The 25135-nt window shown below is 44.3% G+C and overlaps 1 protein-coding gene and 1 non-coding gene across 2 annotated transcripts in view; one reads left to right on the top strand and one right to left on the bottom strand.

The window, feature by feature from the left end:
- LOC144482113 (NACHT, LRR and PYD domains-containing protein 3-like) overlaps positions 1–25135 on the top strand; it is a 71391-nt gene that overhangs the window by 31499 nt on the left and 14757 nt on the right. The window contains exon 7 of the mRNA XM_078201347.1: positions 1186–1356. Coding sequence (XP_078057473.1) covers positions 1186–1356 — 171 coding nt within the window. The remainder of the gene's footprint in view (positions 1–1185; positions 1357–25135) is intronic.
- Positions 11814–11974, bottom strand: LOC144482117 (U1 spliceosomal RNA). Its single transcript, XR_013495863.1, has one exon. It is a non-coding gene; the product is annotated as a U1 spliceosomal RNA (small nuclear RNA).

The following is a 25135-nucleotide window of genomic DNA, read 5'->3' as shown; positions in this document are numbered from 1 at the left end:
TGCACAGGGTTTTGGGAGAAGGTGGGGGAATGACACTTAGTGAGTTGCTCATTCGGAGAGTCAGTGCAGCCACAATGGGCCGAATGGCCTCCTTCTGCTCTGCAACAATTCTGTGATTCTGCCTGTGCTGCCTGAGTGGACAGATTCCCCTAACCTGTCAGACATTAATGTGCCCGTTCTGGCTATGTGTGGAGTTAGTTAGTTAGTTTCGTTTGGTGTCTGGAGTGTGATGTAGAATGATGCTAATATTGAGGGTTTGGTCTTCGTACCGGCTGTGGTGTTCATGGAGTCCCATCTCCTCCCATTGCCTCACGTTTACTAAGTTGTGTCCCTGAAGCTACATGTAACAAATTGTCTCTCTCTATTGGAGAGAAATATTAACATTTCATTGAGGACGATGGCTACTGACACTGTCCACATTGCAATATCGCCAACTTCCAGTTGAAATAGCTGTACATTTATAACCATTATCGCCATTGAATTGTTACAGAGGCCATTTGACCCATCGTGTCTGCACCAGCTCACCAAATATGCATTAGGAGTTTCTGTCATTCTCCAGCCTTTTTATCGTATCCTCACTCACTGTTTATATTCAAATAATCATCTAATTACTTTTTGACTGCTTCGATTTAACCTACCTCCACCACACTTCCCGGCTGTGAATTTCCGACCCAAACCACTGGCAGTGTGAAAAAGCTTTCACTCGCACCATCTTCAACCCCACCACACACTCCATTCCTGAGCCACTGACCATGCCATGTCCCTCCCTGTGACTCAGGGTAAGGACATGAGAACCCTGTGCTCTTCCCTTTCACGATCATCCTTTTTGTCATTTGATCACTCCGGCACTTCCATTTTGTTCTTTCCTTGTCACCCGCCCATCCCCAGCTCCCTGTCACTTAAAACAATTTAATTCACTGCTATTTCCAATTTCTAAGTTCAGCGAATTGATCTGAAACTAAATCTGTTTCTCTCTTCACAGATATTGCCTGAGCTGATGAGAGTTTCCATCATATTTATTCATATTCCAGATTTACAGCATCAATAGAATTTTGCCTTCTGTATCAACTGAAGTTGTGTTTCTTGAATGTCCCGCGCTGTACATTATTATTGTTAATGATCTTATTCTTAAAAACACTGGGAATTTACCCTGATTCCTGTTATTTTTTTCTCTCTGATCTCCAGTCTGAATGGTAATGATCTCTCAGAATCTTGTACCGAGGACCTGGCCTCTGCTCTCAGAACAAACCGCTCACTGATAGATCTGAATCTGAGTTACAATAAACTGGGAGATTCAGGAGTAAAACGGCTGTCTGTGGCTCTGAGCAATCCGGACTGTAAAATGCAGAAACTGGAGTAAGTAGCAGATTATGAGAGATTGTGTTTATAATAACTGAATATTCAACAATATAGTTTCAAACTGGTATTTGAATAAAAAACTCTGCCCATTACTATTGGCGTCAGTTATGTCGAAGGAAAATTGCTTTTCTTCTGACTCCTGTTACTTCTCTCGCTGATCCCTGAGCAATGGGATGTCAGTCCCACAAATCCTTATAGAGTCATAGTGATAGAGTCATAGAGGTTTACAGCATGGAAACAGGCACGTCGGCCCAACTTGTCCATGCCACCCTTATATATATTTTTTAAAACCCCTCAGCTAATCCCAATTGCCCGCATTTGGCCCAGATCCCTCAATAGCTATCGTACCCATGTAACTATCTAAATGTTTTTTAAAAGATAAAATTGTCCCCGCCTTACTTCTGTTGTGGGCAAAGTTTGGGAAAGGATTATTAGAGATAGGATTTATAATCACCTAGAAAGGAATAATTTGATTAGGGATAGTCAGCATGGTTTTGTGAAGGGTAAGTCGTGCCTCACAAACCTTATTGAGTTCTTTGAGAAGGTGACCAAAGAGGTGGATGAGGGTAAAGCGGTGGATGTGGTGTATATGGATTTCAGCAAAGCGTTTGATAAGGTTCCCCATGGTAAGCTTTTGCAGAAAATTCAGACACATGGAATTGTGGGTGATTTAGTGGTTTGGATCAGGAATTGGCGAGCTGTAAGAAAACAGAGGGTGGTGGTTGATGGGAAATATTCATCCTGCAGTTCATTTACTCGTGGTGTACCGCAACGATCTGTTTTGGGGCCACTGCTGTTTGTCATTTTTATTAATGACCTGGATGATGGCTTGGAAGGATGGATTAGTAAATTTGCGGATGACACTAAAGTCGGTGGAGTTGTAAACAGTGCGGAGAGAAGTGGCAGGTTACAGAGGGACATAGATAAGCTGCAGAGCTGGGCTGAGAGGTCGCAAATGGAGTTTAATGCGGAAAAAGTGTGAGGTGATTCACTTTGGAAGGAGTAACAGGAATGCAGAGTACTGGGCTAATGGTAAGATATTTGGTAGTGTGGATGAACAGAGGGATCTGGGTGTCCATGTGCATAGATCCCTGAAAGTTGGCACCCAAGTTGATAGGGTTGTTAAGAAGGCGTACGGTGTGTTAGCATTTATTGGGAGAGGAATTGAGTTTCGGAGCCAGGAAATCACGTTGCAACTGTACAAAACTCTGGTGCGGTCGCATTTGGAGTATTGCGTACATTTCTGGTCGCCGTATTAGAGGAAAGATGTGGAAGTGTTGGAAAGGGTGTAGAGGAGAATTACCAGGATGTTGCCTGGTATGGTGGGAAAATCGTATGAGGAAAGGCTGAGGGGCTTGAGGTTGTTTTCGTTAGAAAGAAGAAGGTTAGGAGGTGACTTAATAGAGGCATACAAGATGATCAGAGGATGAGATAGGGTGGATAGTGAGAGCCTTTTTCCTCGGATGGTGATGGTTAGCACGAATGGACATAGCTTTAAATTGAGGGGTGAGAGATATAAGACAGATGTTCGAGGTAGGTTCTTTACTCAGAGAGTAGTAAGGGCGTGGAATGCCCTGCCTGCAGCAGTGGTGGACTCGTCAACATTAACAGCATTCAAATGGTTATTGGATAAACATATGGATGATATTGGAATAGTGTCGATTAGAGGGGCTTTAGATTGGTTGCACTGGTGGGGGCAACATCGTTGGCCGAAGGGCCTGTACTGCGCTGTAATGTTCTATGTTCTACTGCTAACTCTGGCAGCTTGTTCCATACACTCACCGCCCTCTGTGTGAAAAATTGCCCGTCTGGACACTTTTGTATCTCTCCCCTCTCACCTTAACCCTATGCCCTCTAGTTTTAGACTCCCCTACCTTTGGGAAAATATATTGACTATCTACCTTGTCTATGCCCCTCATTGTTTTATAGACCTCAGCCTCCTACGCTCAAGAGAAAGAAATCCCAGTCCATTCAGCCTCTCCTTACAGTTCAATCCAACAAATCCCGTTAGCATCCTAGTAAATCTTTTCTGCACCCTTTCGAGTTTAATAACATCCTTATCATAATAGGGTGATCAGAATTATACACAGTGTTACCAGTGTGGCCTTATCAATGTCTTGTACAACTTCAACAAGACATCCCACCTCCTGTATTCAATGTTCTGACCGATGACACCAAGCATGACGAATGCCTTCTTCACCACTCTGTCCACCTGTGACCCCACTTTCAAGGACCTATGAACCGGTACCTCTATATCTCTTTGTTCTGTAACTCTCCCCCAACACCCTACCATTAACTGAGTAATCCTGGCTGGTTCAATCTACCAAAATGCATTACCTCGCTATTGTCTAAACTAAACGCCATCTGCCATTCGTCAGACTACTGGCCCAATTGATCAAGATCCCGCTGCAATTGGAGATAACCTTCCTCACTGTCCACCATGCCACGAATCTTGGTGTCATCTGCAAATTTACTATCCATGCCCGGTATTCTCGTCCAAACCATGAATATAAATGACAAATAACAGTGGGTCCAGCACTGACCCCTGAGGCACAATGCTGGTCACAGACTTCCAGTTTTAAAAACAACTCTCCACAACCACCCTCTGGCTTCTGTTAAGAAGCCAATTTTCTATCCATTTAGATACCTCACTCTGGATCCCGTGAGATTTAACTTCATGCAACAACCTACCATGCGGTACCTTGTCAAAGGCCTTGCTAACGTCTATGTAGACAATATCAACTGCACTGCCCTCATCTACCTTCTTGGTTTCACCTTCAAATAACTCAATTAAACTTGTGAGACATGATTTTCAACTCACAAAGCCATGCTGACTGTCCATAATCACTCCTTGCATTTCGAAATGCCTGTCGATCCTGTCTCTCAAAATACATTTCAACAATTTACCCGCCACAGATGTGAGGCTAACTGGCCTGTAGTTCCCAGGCTTTTCCCTGAAGCCCTTTTAAAAGAAAGGCACAACATTTGCCACTCTCCAATTTTCAGGCACCTCACCCGTGACTATCGATGATTCAAATATCTCGGCGAGGGGACCTGCAATTTCCTCCCGAGCCTCCCACTCCGTCCTGCGATATACCTCAGCAGGTCCCGCAGATTTATCTACCTTGATGTGCTTTAAGACTTGCAGCACCTCCTTCTCTGTATTATGCACACTCCTCAAGACATCAATATTTAATTCCCCAAGTTCACTAACACCCATGCTTTTCTCAAAAGTAAATACTGATCAGAAATATACATTTAGGATCTCACCTTTCTCTTGTGGATCCGCACATAGATTAGCTTGTTGATCCTTAAGAGACCCTACTCTCTCCTTTGTTACTCTTTTGCCCTTTATGTATTTGTAGAAGCTCGTTGGATTCTCCTTTGCCTTATCTGCCAAAACAATCTCGTGTCCCCTTTTTGCCCTCCTGATTTCTCTCCTAACTCTACTCCTACACCCCCTATACTCTTCAAGATATTCACTTCATCCCAGCTGCCTATGCAGGTCATGTGCCTCTTTCTTCTTCTTGACCAGGGCCTCAATCTCCCGAGTCATCCAGGGTTCCCGACTTCTGCCAGCCTTGCCGTTCACTCTCAGAGGAACGTGTTTACCCTGGTTAACACACTTTTGAAAGCATGCCAATTATCAGACGTCCCCTTTCCTTTCCACAGACTCTCCCAATTAACTTTTGAAAGTTCCTGCCTGATACCCATCAAAATTGGGCTTGCCCCAATTTAGCATATGAACTTTTGGGACAGGCCTATCATTCTCCATAGATCTCTTGAAACAAATAGAATTATGGTCACTGGTTCCAAAGTGATCCCTCACTAACGCTTCTGTCACCTGCCCTTCCTTATTTCCCAAGAGGAGGTCAATTTCTGACCCTCTCTAGTTGGGCCATCCACATACTGAATGAGAAACTCCTCCTGAATACACTCAACAAATTTCTCTCCATCCAACCCTCGAACGCAATGGCTGTCCCAGTCAATGTTGGGAAAATTAAGATCTCCGACTATTACCACCCTATTTTTCTTGGAGCTATCTGTAATCTCCTTACATACTTGATCCTCAATTTCTCGCGGACTATTTGGGGGCCTATAGTACAATCCTGTGAAAGTGATTTACCCCTTCTTATTTCTCAGTTCTACCCATATAGACTCAGTGGCCGAACCCTCGGATATACCCCCTCTCAGTACGGCCGTGATGCTTTCCATAATCAAAAGTGCAACTCCCCTTCCTCTGTTAACTCCTGTTCTATCTTTCCTAGAGCATCTGTACCCTGGAACATTAAGCTGCCAGTCCTGTTCCTCCCTTCGCCATGTTTCAGTAATTGCTATAATATCCCAGTCCCATGTACCCATCAATGCCCTGAGTTCATCTGCGTTGCCCGTCAGGCCTCTTGCATTAAAATAAATGCAGTTTAATCTGGACTTCCCTTGCTCCCTGTCTTGCTTCTGTCTGATCTGTCTGGTACAAGGATTACTGACACTGCCTTTACTAATTAATGTGCTCTCTTTAACTTGCGGACTGTCCTCAAACTTCTCTGCTGTCTCCCTACTGCTTTGGATACCACCCCCTGCCAAACTAGTTTAAACCCTGCCGGGTGGGTCTGGCAAATCTGCCGGCCAGGATGTTAGTCTCGATACTGGCCACATAAACGCCTGTCTGTGCCTCTAAATAGCGAGTCCCCTATGACTACTGCTCACTTGGTCTTTGCCCGATACTGTCCCACAGCAGAACCAGCTGTGATGTCTCAGGCCTGGCTGCTGCTGGTATCTCCCCCTGACAGGCTATCCCTCTCAATAGCATTCAAAATGATATACCTGTTTGAAAGGGGAATGGACATAGGAGACTCCTCTCCTGGCAGTCATCCATCTACCTGTCTGAACATGTGGTGTGACAACCTCCCTGTAACTAATGTCTGCCACAACCTCTGCCTCCTGTGTGTTCCACAGTGCATCCACCTGTCGCTCCAACTGAACAATGCGGTCTGTGAGGAGCTGCAACTGGACACACTTACTGCAGACAAAGTTGTCAGGGAGACTAGATTGCTCCCTAATTGCCCACATCTGGCAATTGTTTCAGGAGTGAGGGAATAATGTTATGGTGCACCCTCTCAGGTGCTCTCCTCCTCCTCAGATGTGCACGTGTCCCCCCGGACACAGCATCTATTGATTTGTGAAACTGGGGAGAGTGAATACATGACAGTAAATGGACCAGAGGACACCGTGGTGCAGTCTCGCTGTTAGTAACAAATGACAGTACAGTAGCGAGATGTGAACTTAGCTCCAATCATCAAGATGCAGAATCAGTGAGGGTAGAGATAAAGAACTAGCAAAGTTAAAAATTCACTCGTAGGAATCATTTAATTGCCCCTAACAATATTCACATTATCTGAAAAGTATACTAGAAAAATAATGCGTCTTGTAAAAACATACTGCAATAATCATGGGCGACTTTAATCTCCATATATAAAGAAGAAGAAAGAACCACACAACACAGTAACAGGCCCTTCGGCCTACCAACCCTGAATCCTAATCCTTTGCCTGGTATGGAAGGGCTTAGTCATGAGGAGAGATTGGGTAAACTGGGGTTGTTCTCAGTGGAATGACGGAGGATGAGGGGTGTCCTAATAGAGGTGTATAAAATTATGAAAGGCATAGATAGGGTGAACGGTGGGAAGCTTTTTCCCAGGTCGGTGGTGACATTCACGAGGTGTCATAGGTTCAAGGTGAGAGGGGGGAGGTTTAACACGGATATCAGGAGGACGTATTTCAAACAGAGGGTGGTGGGGGCCTGGAATGCGCTGCCGGGCAAGAGGGTGGAGGCAGCCACACTGGGAACGTTTAAGATTTATCTAGATAGCCACATGAACAGAGTGGGAATGGAGGGATACAAAATAATTGTCCAGCTTGTACCAGGGAGCGGCGCGGGCTTGGAGGGCCGAAGGGCCTGTTCCTGTGCTGTATTGTTCTTTGTTCTTTGTTCTTCTTATTCAGACCCAGTACTCACAGCCCATACGTGGTTTTTATTCCTCTGTTCGTCTCTTGTTCATGTGTCTATTAAGATACACCTTGAACATTGGTAACGTGTTTGCTTCCACCACCTCCATTGGCAGTGCATTCCAGGCACCCTCCACCCTCTATGTGAAAACTTATCCCACACATCTCCCCAAACTTTGCCCCTCTCATCTTCATCCTGTGCCCTCTTGTCGTTGAACATTCCACACTGGGAAAAAATCCACCATGTCGATTCTTCTCATACCTTAACCCGCCTTGATCAACAACATTCTGTTAAACCTTCTTTGCACCCTCTCCAAAGCATCCACATCCTTCTGATAGTGTGGCGAACAGAACTGCAAGCAATATTACAAATGTGGCCTTATTAAAATTTCATACGGCAGTTTCATAACTTGCCAACTTTTCTACTCGATGCTGTGGTCGATGAAGACAAGCATGCTGTGTGCCTTCTTGAGCACCTCATCCACCTATGTTGCCACTTTCAGGGATCTGTGCACTTGTAGGCACAGATCCCTCTGTAGGTCAATGCTCTGATGGGTTCTGCCATTTACTGCATAATTCGCTTCTGAATTAGGTATTTTGCAAGAATCAGATTGTCAAAAGTTGAACAGAAGATTAGTTCACAGAATGTATTCAAGCAATTTCCTGGAGAAGCACGTTCCAGTGCCAAACACAAAACAAGCTGTTTTGAGACATGGTGATGTGCAAATGTGTGGCGTTTCCAACAAAAATAGGTTCCTTTCATTTGATGAAGAGCAGCAGAAGTTTTGCAGCCGTTGCTAATTCAAGGACTGTATTAGATCAAGTGAAGATGTGGCGCCATGGTGAGCACTGCTGCCGCACAGCGTCAGGGACCCGGATTCATTCCAGCCTCGGACGACTGTCTGTGTGAAGTTTGCACGTTCTCCTTGTTTCTCTGTGGGTTTCCTCTGGATGCTCCTGTTTCCTCCCACAGTCCACAAAATATGCAGGTTAGGTGGATTTGGCATGCTAAATTGCCCCTTAGTGTCCAAGATGTGTAGATTAGGGGGAATAGCAGTGTAAATATGTGGGGTTATGGGAAAACGGGCAACTGCAGATCTGTTAGTCTGACATTGATACTCCAGTAATCTATAGTAAAGGAAGTGATAACAGAACACTGAGGAATTAATGGCAGGATTAAACAGGGCCAACATGGATTTATGAAAGGCTGGCATGGTGACACAGCGGTTAGCACAGCTGTATCACAGCGCCAGGGACCGAGATTCAATTCCAGCCTTGGTGACCATCGCTGTGGAGTTTGTACATTATTGTTTATGCCTGTGTTTCCTCTGGTGCTCTGGTTCCCACCCACACTCCAAAGATGTGCTGGGTAGCTGGAATTACCATTTTAAAATTGCCCTTCGTTTACAAAGATGTGTAAGTGAGGTGGATTAACCCTAGTAAATTTGTGATGTTGTGGGGAACGGACCATGGTAAGATACTCCGTCAGAGTGTCTCGATGGGCCGAATGACCTCCTCCTACATTAGGGATTCTTATAGTTGCATGATTCAAACTCAAGAGGTTATTAAAGAAAATTGGAGCACATGGAATTGTATGTAATATACCAGCATGAATTGAGAACTGATTAATGGATAGAAACAATGAGTTTGAATAAATGGGTAATTTTTAGGTTCACAGCCTCTAACTAGTGGAGTACGGCAGTGATCGGTGTTTGAGTCTCATCTATTCACAATTTGCATCAATGTTATGGATGTGGGGATCAAATATAATATTTCCAAATTTGCGAATAATAGAAAACTAGGTGGAAATCTGAATTGTGAGGAGGATGCAAAGATGTTTCAAGGGGATGTGGAGAGGCTTACGGAATGGCCAAAGTTTTGCCAGGTCGACTACAGTGCGTAAAAATGTGAGGTTATCCAATTTTCCAGGAAAAAAAACAGAAATTAAGAAAACTCCAAAGTTATTTTGATATCTTGTTCATGAGACGCTGAAAGCGAAGATGAGAGCAGTTCAGAAAACAAATGGCCATTATACTAAGAGGATTTGAGTTGAGGAAAAATATGTCATACTGCAATTATATGCAGCCTTTCTCAGACTACACCTGGAGTATTGTGTACAGTTTTTGTCCCCTGTCCGAATGAAAGATGCACTTGGCATGTAAAAAATGTTCACTAAAACAGATCCAGGGACAGAAGGGTTGTCCTATGAGGAACAAGAAAAAAGGTTTATTCACACGCCGTTAGAAGAATGACAGCTGATCTTAGTCAAACATACATTATTTACGGGGTTCAGTCGGCCAGATGCAGAAAGAATGTTTTCCCTTGCTGGAAGGTCTGAAACCTGGGACACAGTCTGAGAATAAGGGGAAGTTACTTAGGACTGAGATGAGGGGTATTTGTTTTCCATTGGAATGCCGGTGAATCTTTGGAATTTTTTTCCCCAGAGAGCTGAGGGGAAGAGTCATTTAGTTTGTGCAAGACTGAGTTCGATATATGTCTACTGATTAGAAATATCAAGAAATGCAGAGATAATGCTGGAAATGGTGTTGAACTAAAAGATCAGCCATGATCACATTGAATGTTGGAGCGGATTTGAAGGACTGAATGGCTGAATTCTGCTCCTTTTCTTCATGTTTTTTGATTGCAATACGTTTGGAATGTAAGAGTAGGGAGGTTTTGCTGCAGTTTTACACAGCCTTCGTTAGAACGCAACTGGAGAAATGTGTATTGTGTTGGGCTCGTGACATAAGAAAGGATAGAATTGTATTAGAACCAGTTCAGAGAAAGTTCACTGGACTGATTCCAGGGATGGAGATGTTTATTTATCGATGAAAATTTGAGCAGATAGGAGCAAGGTCTATAAAGTTCAGAAGATTAAAAGGTGATCGCATTGAAACAAATAATATCCTGAGGGGGTGAGACAGGGTGGTTGCTGAGACGCTGTTTCTTCTTGTTAGAGAGACTGGAACAAGGGGATAAATTTTAAAATGTAATTTTCAGTCCCTTAGTGGAGGAGAAATATATGTTTTAAATGGTCGTTGGTCAGTGGAATTCGCTTCTCTGGAGACAAGTGGAGGCACAGTCATTGAATATATTCAAAGCTGAGTTAAGAATGATTTTGGATTGAGGAGAAAATCAAGGGTTACAGAGGAGCGAGCGGGAAAATAATTGAGACTACAATTAGAACAGCCGTGATGGAGTACGTTCGAGAGGCTGAATGGCCTTCTGCTGCTCCTATTTATTTTGTCCTTATCCTAATACGTCCGGCAGACTGCTCTCTGTGACCAGTGATGGATACACAAGCTCTATGATTTGTCTCACCAGACGCTCTCCTGTGTCCATTCATTAGGCCACCCACTCAACACATCTCACATCAGTAATTACCCACACTGCCCCCAAGCCTTCCTGATTCAGCACTTCATCATACATTGGCGTAAGGATGGCAAGATCTGGATGTCTCCACTCTTCTTCACTCATTCCCTGATGATGTTTGCACTCTTTCCAAGCACATAAATTGTTACTCACTCATCAAACACATGCAGTAGCCCAGGGTTGTCCAACGTGTGGATCAAGGGGGGAATGTGACCCTCGAAGCCCCTCAATGCGGCCCCCGGAGCGAGTTTCCAAAATCTCAGTCACACAGTTCAGTTTGAATGGAAGAATCATCATGGAGCCCCTCCTCCAATCACTTGCCGTTTCTTTCCCATGTTTGCTGCTGATAGGTTTTTGAGCCAATCTGCAGCAAATGTGGGAGAGAAACAATTTGTGATTGATGAGGATTAAACTCTAATAATCACCTTTATTTATTACTCATTATTGTGCTCAGCAAGTTGTTTCTTTTCATATCTCAGTTTAGTTTTTAATTGAAATTTCTGCTCTGCCAAACTTTATCATTCTGAAATTTACTCATCAGCCGCTTGAGTGAGAAAAACATTGACATGTGTTTGCCTACGTGAATATGTTAGTCACCCCTGCTCGAGCCTATGCTGGTGCCAGCCTAACGGACATGTCTCTGACAGTCCATGCTGCTGCCTTTGCATTGCCAGTGTCTGGGTGGAGGTGTTCTTTCTGCAATTTCACTCTCATCCTTATTCACATATCAGGCTGTGCTGCACTCACCTTGTCAGAAATCATCAGGGCATTGATACTTTTCCATATTGCAAGCATGTCTGAAACCTGCTCACCTCCCAGCAATCTCCATCCAGACTGGCTTGTAATGATGGGATAACCTCCTTCCATCCTGAGGGAACAGGACCTCCCTCCGAGCCTGAGCAGCCGGGGAAAGCCACTCCAGGAGGAATTAGTGATTGGGGAGCAACCCTTGCTCTACTTTCTGTCATTTCAGCCCCTCATTCAGCACGCAGAGATCCTCGCTGCTCCCTCCAGAGCTGCTTTGTTTGAAAGTCCTGCTGTTTGCCTTTGGAGATGGTGCAAGCATTGCCTGAAATAAATGGGGCAGAATGCGAACGCAGTCCCCCACTACCACAAATTCTGCAGTCGAATATCCGGCATTGAGACATGGCAGCTGTCAGCACACCCAGACTGTAATGGGATAACCTTATCCTGTGAGATCAGGCTGCCTGATCATTGACTCTCCCTGCCATGTAAGTACTAAACTTTATGATGTGTGTAAGGTTTGTGAAAATAAACCTCCCTGTTAAGTTACAGCAACCCATGTGTTTTTATTCACCATGGTTCTGACTACAGCCTCGTAAAACCCCCTCCACCTCAATTCCAGACCTGAACCAGACACTGTGTAAAACTAATAGGCTTTTCTCGCATCACATTTCCTTCTTTTACAAATCACTTTAAATCTTGTTCTTGATCATTGTCCGAACAGCCACATTTTTCTTGCTCCCTATTCTGTCCAGCACCCTCATCACCTTGAACATTTCTATCAAATCTCCTCTGAGCATTCTTCCCTTCAAGAAGAACAGTCAAAACCTCTCCAATTGAACCTCGTGGCTGAAAATTCACATCTCTGTAACCAATCTTGTGAACCCCTTCAGCACTCTCTCCAATGTTCTAAGCCTTCCTAAAGTATTACACGCTGAAGGAAGATCTAACTAATATATTTTACATGTACAGCATCGCCTCCTTGTTCTTGTACTCTATGCGCCTATTGACAATGTTATGATCCCAGCTGACTACTGGACAGTTAGGTCGATAAGCAGAACACCGGCTCAGTAGATCATAACTTCTATTTTTTTTTAATATTTAGAAATGTAAATGAACAGAATAACAAGGTAGTCAATTAACTTTTAACAATTCACCAAAACCTTTGCTCAAAATAACTATAATGCACCACTACTTCACCCCATCTAACTTCACAGATGTCGACAGATCTGTAAGGATGACAGAGGTTACAAAATAGATCTTATGCTCTAATGTTTTCAGAATGTACACAGTCCAATGTTTTCAGAAACCAACAAGCCACCTGTGGTCAGATCCACCACTCTCTGAAACTAAGTGACAGATGCCACCCAAAGTAACTTCAGAGGTTTCTTCTTCAAATCCCCCCAATTTTTTGTCACACTGAAAAAACTAGTCTCACGGGGACTCTTGCTACCACACGAGTGTCTCTAAACTCCACTCTCGAAAACAAAGCAGCTTTTGGAACCTTTTCACAAATGACGCTTGTTCTCAGATGTCTTCACCAAGAACCCCCCTCCAGTATTTCAATGTTTCCTTTCATTATTCCTTCATATTCAGCCATGCTAACAGACACCAGTGTTTCATAGACTGTATGAAAGTGCCATCAACTATAGGATAATATCAGATGTCTGGATTCTCGTGCACAAACTTTACCATGTCCGCACCTAGCAGCTCTGTCTTTAACTTCAGGAGCAGTAGCTTGTTCAAGCTCAGTTTTTATTGTCACTTTGACTTCTGTCTTCCTGGCACTCCTCTTTTCTTTGTTGGTATCTAACGGCGATTTATCTTTTCCGTTCTGCTTTCTGAATCCCTGCGTTGCGCTGCCTCTACTGGCAGCCTCTGTGAACTCCGTCTTGCTTCTTGGATTAACTGGTTGTAACTGAAACTCAGTGCTTCTATCATTCATTGTGGGCCTCTGAATAGAAGTAACCATTTTTTTAAACCTCTATAACTCTTACAACGTCATAAACATTAAATTAAAATGCAGGGACAGAGAAAGTGAAACCAGGCTGGCAGCTTGGTTTAACATAAAGCAAAATTAAAGTTTTGGCCCTTTTTGAGCACACAAGCACAGAAGCACAAATTAAACTTAAACTCATGAATCATTTTCTCATGCCCACAAACGTTAATTATTTCAAAGCAGTAAAGTCCAAGAAGCTGTATTCTGTATTAACTGCTGTCGACACTTTCCCTGCTAACAGCACTGATCAATGCACATCTACATCCAGTCCCTCTGATCCTGCACTCCATTAACAATTCTACCGATTATTTTATATTTCTTGCTCATGTGCATGTTTCATGAAAGTATCACCTCACACTTCTCTGCACTGGACTGAACCTGCCACCTAACTGTACACTCCACCATGGTCCGTTTTTCAGTCCCAAGCTTTCTTCCTCACGTTTTCCGATGCCTCAAAGATTTCTGCTATCAACAAATTTTGAAATTTTCCTCAAGACTGCAAACACCGAGATCATTCATATACGTCAGGGAAAAGCAAGGATCCCAAAACTGACCACGAGGGTTCTCCACTGCCAACATCCTCCAGCCTTAAAAATATCCATTACTCTTTATTCATCCAATTGTGTATCCACGTTGCTACTTCCCCATTTATTTAATGAGCTTATGCCTCAAGTCTGTTGTGTCACTGCGACAGACGATTTTTGAATATCCATGTACACCACATCAACTGCAGAACCACCATTGACCCTTTCTGTTGCGTCTTCCAATTCACAGCAATATAAAGCCAATCACAAAAGGAATTTCTCTTCTCCAATCAATGAATTTAGTTTCCTCTGTGTCACTCTTTGATTCACCATTTCCATTTTGAACACAGCGTGGGCCGGCTCAGAGTAACTGAATGATCAACTGACCTTCCGACCCTCAGCTAAGTTGAACACTACTGCTCCAGTCTGGAACCGCAGACTTGACTTAATTGGATTGACTCATTCTTTTCGGTTGTGGTTTCTACCTCCTGGCCCCCTCTTCATCCACTCCAACAAACTGAGATAGCTGGGAATTACACCCGTACCAACTGCTTGGAAAGCAACTGTGCTCGCTGTTATGTCACCATCATTGCATTTAGGGACTCCTGGGATGTAGGTGCAACCACAGTGCTGTGAAAAAGAGGATCCCAGGACATTTTGCCCAGTCACTGTGAAGGAACGGCAATATATTTCCAAGTCAGGATGATGTGTATCTTTGAAGAGAATTTCCAGGTGGTTATGTTTCCATTTATCTGCTGCTCTTGTCCTTCTAGGGATAGAAATCACAAGATTGGAAGGTGCTGTGTAACGAGCCATTGGGAATTGTTGCACTGCATCTTGTAGGTGGTACACACTGCTAGCTCTGTATCTCTGTGGTGGATGGAATGAATGTTGAAGGTGGTGGGTGATGTACCAGTCAACAAGCAGAGTTATCCTGGATGGCGGCGAGCTTCCAGAATCTTGAGCTGCACTCATGCAGACAAGTGGATGGTATTCAACCAAATTCCTCACGTCATGTAGTTGGTGGAAATGTTTTGGGAAGTCAGGAGGTGAGTTACTCTGTGCATAAATCTTGGCCTTTAACCTTCTCTTATAGCTACAGTATTGATATGGCTCATCTGTTTCCGGTGAATGGTAACACACAAGATGTTGATAGTTGGGGATTCATGGGGATGATAATCCCATTGTATGTAAAGGGGAATGACTGTATTCTCTCTTGATGGAAGTGGTCAGCGCCTGGCACTCGTCAGCCCTTTCCTTAATATTGTTCAAACCTTGCTAAATATGGACACGTCCTGCATCACTATCTTGTGGAGCTGAGAAGTGTACTTGATGAAGCAGCTGAGGATGGTTGGGCCTAGGGCACTCCCCTGAGAAATTCCTGCTGTGATTTTCTGTAGATGAGATGACCCTCTCTTCACCCATTCCAACAAACTGAGAAAGCTGGGAATTAAACCTGTATCAACTGCTTGGAAAAGCAATTATGCTCACAATTATATCACCGGCATTGCATTTAGGAACACCTGTGGTGTAGGTGCAACCACTGTGCTGTGGGAAAGAGTGTCCCAGGATTTTGACCGAGTCACTGTGAAGGAACGGTGATAGGTTTCCAAGTCAGAATGGTGTGTATCTTGGAAGGGAATGGTCAGGTGGTGATGTTTCCATTCATCTGCTGCCCCTGACCTTCCAGGGATAGAAATCACAAGTTTGGAATGTGCTGCTTAACGGGTCATGGTGAGTTGTTGCACTGCATCGTGTAGATGGTCCAACAACCACAACTATCTTCTTTTGTGCTGGTGTTACTCCAACCGGCAGATACTTCTTTTTGTCTCATTTCCATTGACTTCAGTTTTTCTCTGGCTCCTTTTTGCTACATGTGGTCACAGTCTGCCTTGATGTCAGGGGCGGACACTCTCATCTCACATCCTGAGTTCACCTCTGTTGTCCGTGTTTGCATCAAGGCTGTAATAAGGTAGGGGGACGAGTGACCCTGAGTAAACACAAGCTCAGAGTCAGCGAGCAGATCATTGCTAATTGAATGCCATTTGATAGTCTCGATGAAGCCTTCCATTACTGTGCTGATGACCGAGAGTGGACTGATGGGGTGGTAAAAGGACAGATTGGATTTGTTCTCTCTTTTTTGTGTACGGTCATACCTGGGAAATATCCTCCTATTTTGGATCAATGTCAGTGTTGTAGCTGTATTGGAACAGCTTGGCTCGGAACAGAGCAACTTCTGGAGCAGAAATCTTCAGTATAATTACTGGAATTTTGGCAAGACCCATGATCTTTGCAGTATCCTGTGCCTTCAGCTATTTCGTGACACCATGTGAAGTGAATCGTATTAGCTGAAGACATATCTGTGATGTTGGGGACCTCTGGATGGTTCAGCCACTGAAGTTAGTTCCAAATATTTGAGCCATATCTTTTGCTCCGATGTGCTAATCTCCGTCATGAGGATAGGATGTTTGTGGATCCTGCTCCTTCTATTGTTTCATCGTGCACTACCATTCACAACTAAATATGGCAGGACTGCAGAACCTAGATCTGTGCTGCGGAAACCAGAATTTCCTGAATGAGGATATCCGCTGCCGGAAATTCTCCAGTCAAACTGTCAGTGATATGAAACAGGATTTTCTGATAATCCTTTTCCTATGTGAGGATCTCCTGGGAAGAGGGAACGCCCGGAAATAGAACACTAGCCAGACCTGCAGTAAATGTGGAGCCTGTTTCATGTGGAATAAAGTGGGAGACACTCCTTCCCCCATCAACTGTCCAAGCAGAAATATTTCAGCTTTCTAATGGGTGAATAATCTTTCCTTATTGTATAAATCCAGGGGATGGAGCTTCCAGCAAAAGTTAGCACAGCTTCACATTTTAACTCACCCTGAGATATTATACAGATTAATCTAATGTCAAGAGTTAAGAAGTACAGAGAATCACAGCTTTATCAGATAACTCTCAGTAAATTGTACAATTCTCATAAAATCCTGGATTTATGTAACAGCAGAAATGATTTGAATTTCCAGAAACTTGGCAGAGTCAGTCAGATTCAGGAGGGTAATTCTGATGATCAGGAAATGAGACAAGAATGGGGGATATGTTTAAATATTACTTGCTTGTTCACAGGATGTGGACATTACTAGATCGACCGGCATTCATTGCCCGTCCCTGATTACCCTCACATCCTCTAGGAGCCATTAGCAGTGGGCAACAAAAGCTGGTTTAGCCAGCGACATTCATATCCATGAACAATTCAACAAAAATATATATTTTGAGAGACGTAAAGGTGGTTTTCACCAGGAGGCAAACCAGTGATAGCGATTGTGTCATCATTTTCCACTGCTGACTATTTTCTTTTCCATTCAGCTGAAATGACAATTTGCTCAGGTGTAGTATCATAAATTGAATCAGATCTCCACTGGTTCTAAGTTTCTGACATAAGAATAGGCCCAGTTTCTTTTCCTGGTGAAAATTCAGCTGATTTTAATGGGTTTCCCACTCTATCCGTTTAGCCTGGATCACAATCACGTGGGAGATTCGGGAGTGAAGTTACGGTGTGGGGCTCTGAGGAATCCAGAGTGCAAAGTACAGGCACTGAGATAAGTGCCAGAATTTGCGAGATTGTTTATAATAATTGGATGTCTGACATTGTAAATTATCACTGTCAGTAATAGTGTCATTACTAATCACTACACATCATTCCTGTCATTATTAGTGTGATTGTTAAACACCACGGATTTACTCTGGTTCCTGTAATCTTTCCCGCTCTGATCTCCAGGTCGGAGCGTAACAGCCACAGATATTCTCACCTGCGCACTCAGTACAGACCAGTCAGTGATGTGTCTGAAACTGAATTACAATAAACAGCGAGATTCAGGATTGAAAGCTTTAATTATTCATCTATAATTATTCTCAAAGTATTCATCAGAATAAAAAAGATGAACAAAACAAATAAATGCTTGTAGAGATACCATAGATGGGAGGTCACGTGTTCAAACTAGTTGATTTGTCATTCAGAGTATCGACTTTTAAGTCTGTAAGATTCTCAGTTTGATTAAAAGTATAAAACTGCTGTATACTGGTAAGGCAGTTCACAAATTACATTGAAATCTGATGAGTTTTATCCCGAGGGATCGACTCTCAAATTTGTTTTGAACAGAGCTCAAGAAGCATCTTAAAAGTTAAGGCAGAGATCGAGGTGGACAGGGTTAGGAAGGGATTTCCAGAGGTTACAGCCCAGGAGCTCTTACACCCCAGGAGGCGGGGCAGTAAGTTGCAATGCACAAATAATAATGGATATAGATACGTTAGGAGAGTGGGCAAAATGTAGCAGATGGGCTTTAACGTGGATAATTGTAAGGTCGTGCATTTTGGGAAAAATGGCAAGGCCACTTATTATCTAAATGGGGAGAGACTTCAGGGTGCTCCGGTGCACAGGAATATGGATGTCCTCGTTCAGGAGTCCCAGAAAACTAGCATGTAGCTACAGCAGATAGTAAAGAAAGTGAATGGAATGTTGGCCTTTATAGCGGAAGGAATAGAATCTATAAGTAAGAAAGTATTGTTGCAACTATACAAGGTGAGGCCGCACCTGGAGTATTGTGCACAGTTTTGGTCCCCTTATTTGAGGAAAGATGTAGTGGCATTGGAGGCAGTTCAGAGAAGGTTCACTTGATTGATACCAGAGATGAGGGGTTTGTCGTATGAAGAGAGATTGAACAGTTTAGGCCCATACCCTGTGGAATTTAGAATAATGAGGAGAGATCAAATTGAAATATAGAAGATGATAAAAGGTTTGGATAAAGTAGCTTCCGATGGTGGGGCATTCTAGGAGAGAAGTCCTAGTCTGAGGATAAGGGGTAGCAAATTTAAAACAGAGTTGAGGAGAAACTACTTCTCCCAAAGGGTTCTGAATCTGTAGAATTCACGACCCCAAAGTGCGGTGGCCGCTGGGACAGTGAGTAAATTTACGAAGGATTTAGACAGATTTTTTATTGTTAATGGGTTGAAGGGTTATGGTGAGATGGCAGAAAAATGGGGATGTGGAACATATCAGCCATGATTGAATGGCGGAGCGAACCCGATGGGCCGAATGGTCTAAATCTGCTCCTGCATCTTATGAACCCATGACTTTATGAGCTCAAGGCTCAGCTCAGCTGCCAATGGTAACAATCACAGTACCGAATAGTCAGAATTACTTCCCTGTTAATAACACAAATAATGATACGACAAGTACCATAGCTATCAATATCCGTGTTAGAAACGCTGTCCACTGTTAATAGATATATAACTATGTCGGCAGCAAAATTAAAGACCATGAAATGAAACAGACAATGACAGCATGGATATTAAGTTATCTGTGAGACAGACAGGAGTGGCGAACTGTACTCTTTCAGTTAGAGGAAGCTTACAGTGGCTTCTCCCAGCAATCAGTACAGTGTTACTATGGCTAATTGTCTTCACCTGTATTCACAAATTAGACTTGGGTGGATCTAAAAATGAGATGTGAACCTGGTGAAGCTCCAGCACACGGCCACCAGACCAGAGAGTGGAAGCAGCATATGATAGACTGAGTTCAATCATACCTAAACCAATGGATCAGATCAGAGATCTGCAGTCTTGCCATCATATCCAATCATAAATAGTGTTAGACATGCCACAAATGTTGGACATGCCGCCAACATTAGGCGGCATGGTGGCACAGTGGTCAGCACTGCTGCCTCACAACGCCAGGGACCATGGTTCAATTCCGGCTTTTGTTGCACATTCTCCCCGTGTCTATGTGGGTTTCCTGCGGGTGCTCTGGTTTCCTTCCACAGTCCAAAGATGTGCAGGTTCATTTGATTGGCTTTGGTAAGCTGTCCCGAGTTGTCTCATGATGTGGAAGTTAGGGGGATCAGTGGGCCATATATGTGGACTTTCAGAGACAGGGCCTGGCTAAGATATTCTTTCGAAGAATTGGTGTATACTCGATGGGCCAAATGGCCTCCTTCTACACTATGGGGATTCTATATACAAGCCACAAGAATTCCATCGTTACTGATGAGGGAGGCCAGAGCATCAGTGCAAACGACGAGACTGAAATATTAGGAGCCACCTTCAGCCAGAAGTGGCGAGTAGGAAGATTAATCTCGGCCTCCTCCTGAGGTCCCAGTATTACAGATGTCAATTTGATTCACTGCATGTGAGGTAAACAAATGACTGAAGGCACTGCATACTGCAAAATCTGTCAGCGTGGCAGTACCCCACAATGGTACTGAAGACTTGTGTTCCATAACTTGCCATTCCCCGAGCAAAGATGTTCCAGTACAGCTACAAGACTGGACGTATCCCACCATGTGGAACAAAGCAGGACAAATCCAATCTGGTGAATTACTGCTCCATCAGTCTGCTCTTGATCATCAGAAAATGTGGAATCCTTCCAATGTCTTATGAGCATCACTGCAGGAATTCCTCAGGGCGATGTCCGAAGCCCAACCACCTTCAATTGCCTCATAAATGACCTTCCTTCCATTATAAGTTCATTCGTGAGGATGCTTAATAATGATTGTGCAATGCTCAGTACTGATGAAAATTCCTCAGATACTGAAGCAATCTATGTCAACAAACAGCAAGACCAGAACAAAACAGAAAATGCTGCGAAATGTCAGCATGTCTGACAGCATCTGTGGAGAGACAACAGCTAACCCTTCGAGGCTGGATGACTCTTCATCGGAAGTAGGGGCTGAAGGTCTGAAGAACATTCAGGCTTAACCTGATCAATAGCAAGAAACGCTTCACGTGCAGGATGTTGTGTGCCAGGCAAGGACGATCTCAAACAGAAGGTAATCTAACCATATTCCCTTTACTTTGAATGGCAGCACCATCGCAGAATCCTTGACCATCAACATCCTGGATGGTGGGGAACATTGACAGACACGGAACTGTAAATACTATAGCTCCAAGTGTAGATCAGAGCCTGGGAATTCGGAGATGAACTCGCTTAATGTCTCGCAAATGCTTGTCTTCCATCTAAAATGCACAAGTCAGCAGCTTAATGGAATCTGCTCATCTTGCTGGAATGAGTGCAGCTTCAAAAATATTCAAGAAGCTCATCCGTGGCAGAGGAGCTCATTGGATCAGCAGGCCATCCATCAAATTAAACATTGACTCTCTCCATCAGTGACACACTGTGGCAGCATTTTGTACCAAACAAGGTGGACTGCAGCAACTCACCAAATTTCCTGAAATAGCATGTTCCAAACATATATGATCTATCACCTAGATGGGCAAGGATATCAGAAAAATGGAAAACCAACCAGCTTGAGATTCGTTTCCAAGCCACACACCATCCTGACTTGGAAAATATTGCATTGGCATCAATACTGTGGCATCATAATCCTGGTTGTCTCTTCCAAATGGCATTGCACCAGATGGCTGCAGAATTTAAGAAGATGGCTCACCACCCCCTTCTCAAGGGCAATTGGGAATGGGCTACAAGTGTTAGCGTTGCCAGTGATGCCATCATCCCATGGAAATATTAAGACCAGTGCTACATACTGAAGGGATGGGTAATTGTGCCTGTGTGTAACGAAACACAGTTAAAGAGGAGAAGCACAACAGGTGCTACAGGGCAACTTGTGCGACCGTTGAGCAGGCAAGAGGGTTTCTCAAGATCGATCTGGTGGAACCCTTCCGTAGACCCAACAAGGGTCTCAAATGTCCTGGTGTTGTGTTGTGTTCTATACAGCCTGGAGCAAGAGTGGAGAAGCTTTGAACAAAGTGTGATGGCATACAATGTTGACCAGATGTTTCATGATGAGGAACCCAATGGCCTACAGGCCAGGGATATGGGATATGTCAGAGAGGGTCGAGATCCAGTGATACAGACATGCTTTGCATGAGTCTCTCACACAGCCATTCAGTGAAATGAATCTTTCATCTTCTGCAGCCCTGTTGCTATTTCTGTGAATGTTTTATAATTTCCCTGGGGCCGTCATTACATGAAACAAAGGTATTGGAATTGTATTGACCTCATTCAGTGCTGTACTTCCCGTCTCTCATTCCCAGTGAACTGTTAAAGACCTAGTAATGTGGTGAAGGATTTTTTTTTAGTGGTCCTCCATCTCTGGATTTATTAAAAACACACACATTACAAAGTGACAGCTGACAACAAAGTATAACCCTGTGAAAACCAAGGAAGCAGCCCCACCATGACAACCACCCCCATCCCCGCACTTTCCGCTGAGCGAGGGGCAGGATATTTATCTCTCTCAAAGAACAAAGAACAATACAGCACTGGAAAAGGCCCTTCGGCCCTCCAAGACTGCACCGATCATGTGTTCCTAACTGGACAATCCGTTTGTATCCCTCTATTCCCAGTCTGAACATGTGGCTATCTAGATAAGTCTAGATCCTAGCGTGTCTGCCTCAACCACATTGCTTGGCAGTGCATTCCACGCCCCCACCACCCTCTGTGTAAAATACGTCCCCCGCATATCTGTATTGAACCTTGCCCCCCACCCCCCCACCCCTTACATTGAACTTGTGACCTCTTGTGTTTGTCATTTCTGACCTGGGAAAATGCTTCCAACTTTTCACCCTATCTATGCCCTTCATAATCTTACAAACTTCTATTAGGTCGCCCCTTAACCCCTGTCTTTCCAGAGAGAACAACCCGAGTTCACTCAATCTCTCCTCATAGCTAACACGCTCCAGACAAGGCAACATCCTGGTAAACATTGTCTGTACTCTCTCCAAAGCCTCCACGTCCTTCTCGTACTGTGGCGACTAGAACTGGATGCAGTATTCCAAATGTGGCCTAACCAACGTTCTATACAACTGCAACATCACATGCCAACTTTTATATTCTATGCACCGTCCAATAAAGGCAAGCAAGCCATATGCCTTCTTCACCACATTTTCCAGCTGTGCTGCCACCTTTAAGGATCTTGCACACCCAGATCCCTCTGTGTGTCTATACTCCTGATGGTTCTGCCATTTATTGTATAGCTCCACCCTGCATTAGATCAACCAAAATGCATCACTTCGCATTTATCTGGATTAAATTCCATCTGCCATTTCTCCACCCAATTTTGCAGCCTATCTATATCCGGCTGCATTCACTGACAATCTTCATCAGTATCTGCAACTCCAGCAATCTTTGTGTCATCCGCAAACTTAATAATCAGACCAGCTACCGCGGCACGGTAGCACAGTGGTTAGCACCGCTGCTTCACAGCTCCAGGGTCCCGGGTTCGATTCCTGGCTCGGGTCACTGTCTGTGTGGAGTTTGCACATTCTCCTCGTGTCTGCGTGGGTTTCCTCCGGGTGCTCCGGTTTCCTCCCACAGTCCAAAGATGTGCGGGTTAGGTTGCTTGGCCAGATTAAAAATTGCCCCTTAGAGTCCTGGGATGTGTAGGTTAGAGGGATTAGCGGGAAAATATGTGGGGGTAGGGCCTGGGTGGGATTGTGGTCGGTGCCGACTCGATGGGCCGAATGGCCTCCTTCTGCACTGTAGGGTTTCTATGATTTCTATGATTTCTTCCAAATCATTTATAAATGTCACAAACAGCAGAGGTCCCAGTACAGACCCCTGTGGAACACCACTAGTCACAGACTTCCAATCAGAAAAATACCCCTCTACTGCCACACTGTGTCTTCTATGGCCATGCCAGTTTTGTACCCATCGAGCCAGTTCACCTTTGTTCCCATGAGACTTAACCTTTTGCACCAGCCTGCCATGAAGGACCTTGTCAAATGCTTTACTAAAATCCATATAGACGACATCCACAGCCCTTCCCTCGTCAATCATTTTTGTCACCTCCTCAAAAACCTTAACCAAATTTGCGAGGCATGACCTCCCTCGTACAAAAGCATGCTGTCTATCGCTTATGCGACTATTCAGTTCTAAATGTGTATAGATCCTATCTCTAAGAATCTTCTCCAACACTTTTCCTACAACGGACGTCAAACACACTGGCCTATAATTAACCGGGTTATCCTTGCTACCCTTCTTAAATAATGGGACCATATTTGCCATCCTCCAATCGTCTGGGACCTCACGGGTGTCCAATGAAGAAACAAAGATTTATGTTAGAGGTCCAGTAATTTCATCTCTTGTCGATGACCGTGGCCTTTGTCCTCGTATTTCCTGAGTCCTGGAAGGATCCGGCCAGCTGCGGGTCCTCTGCACAGATGCTGGAGTTGTCTCTGTCATCATAGCTTCGTGGGTTGCTTGTGTCACAGTCGGAGCAGAAGAGGACCCACTGCCCACACCAGGGGCATCCTGAGAGGAGCTCCCAAATGATGCAGGCAGCCGCTCCGACATCCATTCAGGGCAAACTGGACCCTCCCTGTTCAGCTGGGGAGGTCCTGGCAGTAACTCCAGGCACATTGTCCCACCCCCTACCGCAGCCTTTGTTCCACAGAGATCATGGAGGTGGTGAGAACCTGCAGGTTCATGTGTATTTCCTGTGGGTGATAGGCTGGATGTAACTCTCCATAAGGTCACCAATGTCTCTGTGGAGGATGCTATTTGTGCTCATACCTGAGACATGGTAACACTGCTGGCCTGGATTGACTCCTCCATCATTTGTGTATGGATACACAGAGCCTTTGGAAACTCCACCGGATGTTGAAATACATTACGCTGAAACTCCAGTATCTGTTGCGTTGTTTAAGACTCCAGTCAGATTTAAATCTCCTGAGGCTGATAATGACCTGTTCTCTCAAGAGTGTGAGTGAACTCAGCTATTACTGCCTCCATCAGCTGCTCGGGTTTGTATGTGCTCCCCTGTGCTGCCAGATTGTAATCCCTTTGCTACTCGTGTGAGACAGTATCTGCTCTGGTGGACATTACTGGGAATAATATGAAAGTCCATCCTCTGATGACCCCTCCTCATCTTCAGAGGTGCACGCCCGTCCCCCGCTCACCGCGGCTGTTGTTTTGTGTGAGAGAGTGAAGAATGTTAGAGGGTAATGCACATCCCAACATGTCCTGGAGACTGTTCCTAACCCACAGCTCCATGTGACCAAAGGTGACACAAGCACCAAGTTTTGGACTCAGCAGCAGTGTCCCGCCTGTGCATACCCATTCACTCATTCTCCCTGGATCCAAAACCCATCTCACCATCAGCGATTGCCGACCCAG

The sequence above is a fragment of the Mustelus asterias genome (genome assembly GCF_964213995.1).
Source record: "Mustelus asterias chromosome 26 unlocalized genomic scaffold, sMusAst1.hap1.1 SUPER_26_unloc_18, whole genome shotgun sequence".
NCBI lineage: Eukaryota > Metazoa > Chordata > Chondrichthyes > Carcharhiniformes > Triakidae > Mustelus > Mustelus asterias.
The sequence above is the reverse complement of the archived record's forward strand: the minus strand, read 5'-3'. Positions and strand labels throughout refer to the sequence as shown.